General features: G+C 59.5%; 1 protein-coding gene across 1 annotated transcript; it reads right to left on the reverse strand.

Annotated features, from left to right (window-relative positions):
• Positions 1-3: 3 nt before the first annotated feature.
• SDRG_15288 (hypothetical protein) lies at positions 4-702 on the reverse strand (the record flags this gene model as incomplete). The annotated part of the gene is made up of 1 exon (XM_008621456.1): positions 4-702. A coding segment is annotated over exon 1 (564 nt), but the record flags the coding sequence as incomplete, so codon positions are not given.

The raw sequence follows: 702 nt of genomic DNA on the forward strand, positions 1-702 counted from the left end.
GGCCATGAAGAAGCTCTCCATCTTGTCCTCGACGGTCACTTGCTCGAGGCTTTCGACATGCAGCACCGCGCCGTAGCCGTACGTGGTCTTGGCGTGCTTCTCGAGCGACTGAAAGATCTCCCAGCCCCACTCGCGGTACTTCTCGTCCTTCGTGATCCGGTACATGTACATGAGGCTCTCGATCGTCTCGGGCCGGAGCTTGTACTTGCCGTCACGCACGAGAAAGCCCGGAAACGCCACAAGGTCCGGCGCAAGGCCCGTCGGCTGGCGGGCGTACATGGCGTAGCACGTCGCCATGAGCTTCTTGGCCAAATCCAAGTGGCGAGCGACCTTGACAGCGTCGACCTCGCCGACCGTGCCGAGCGCGAGCATGCCAGGTACAAAGCAAAGGAGGTGGTCTTGCTGGTTGATGCCACTCATGGCCGGAATGCTGAGCTCTTTGAGGTAAAAGTACGTCGTCGTCTCGCCCGAGACCTTGTCGACTTCCACGGAGCGTGACAAGAGGTGCTGTTCAATCCCGTCAATCGCGGCTTCGTACGTCTCGAGAAGGAAGCCGTCGCTCGTCATGTTCTTGCCGCTGAAGAGGAAGACCTTGATGAGGTACTCATAGAACGAGTCGCCGAGCGCGCCGATCGTAATGACCGAGTTTGTGCGCGCAAACGTGCCGGACGCTTGCTCAAAGTGCACTGGGAAGAGCCCCGT

The sequence above is a fragment of the Saprolegnia diclina genome, assembly GCF_000281045.1.
Source record: "Saprolegnia diclina VS20 unplaced genomic scaffold supercont1.88, whole genome shotgun sequence".
NCBI lineage: Eukaryota > Oomycota > Saprolegniomycetes > Saprolegniales > Saprolegniaceae > Saprolegnia > Saprolegnia diclina.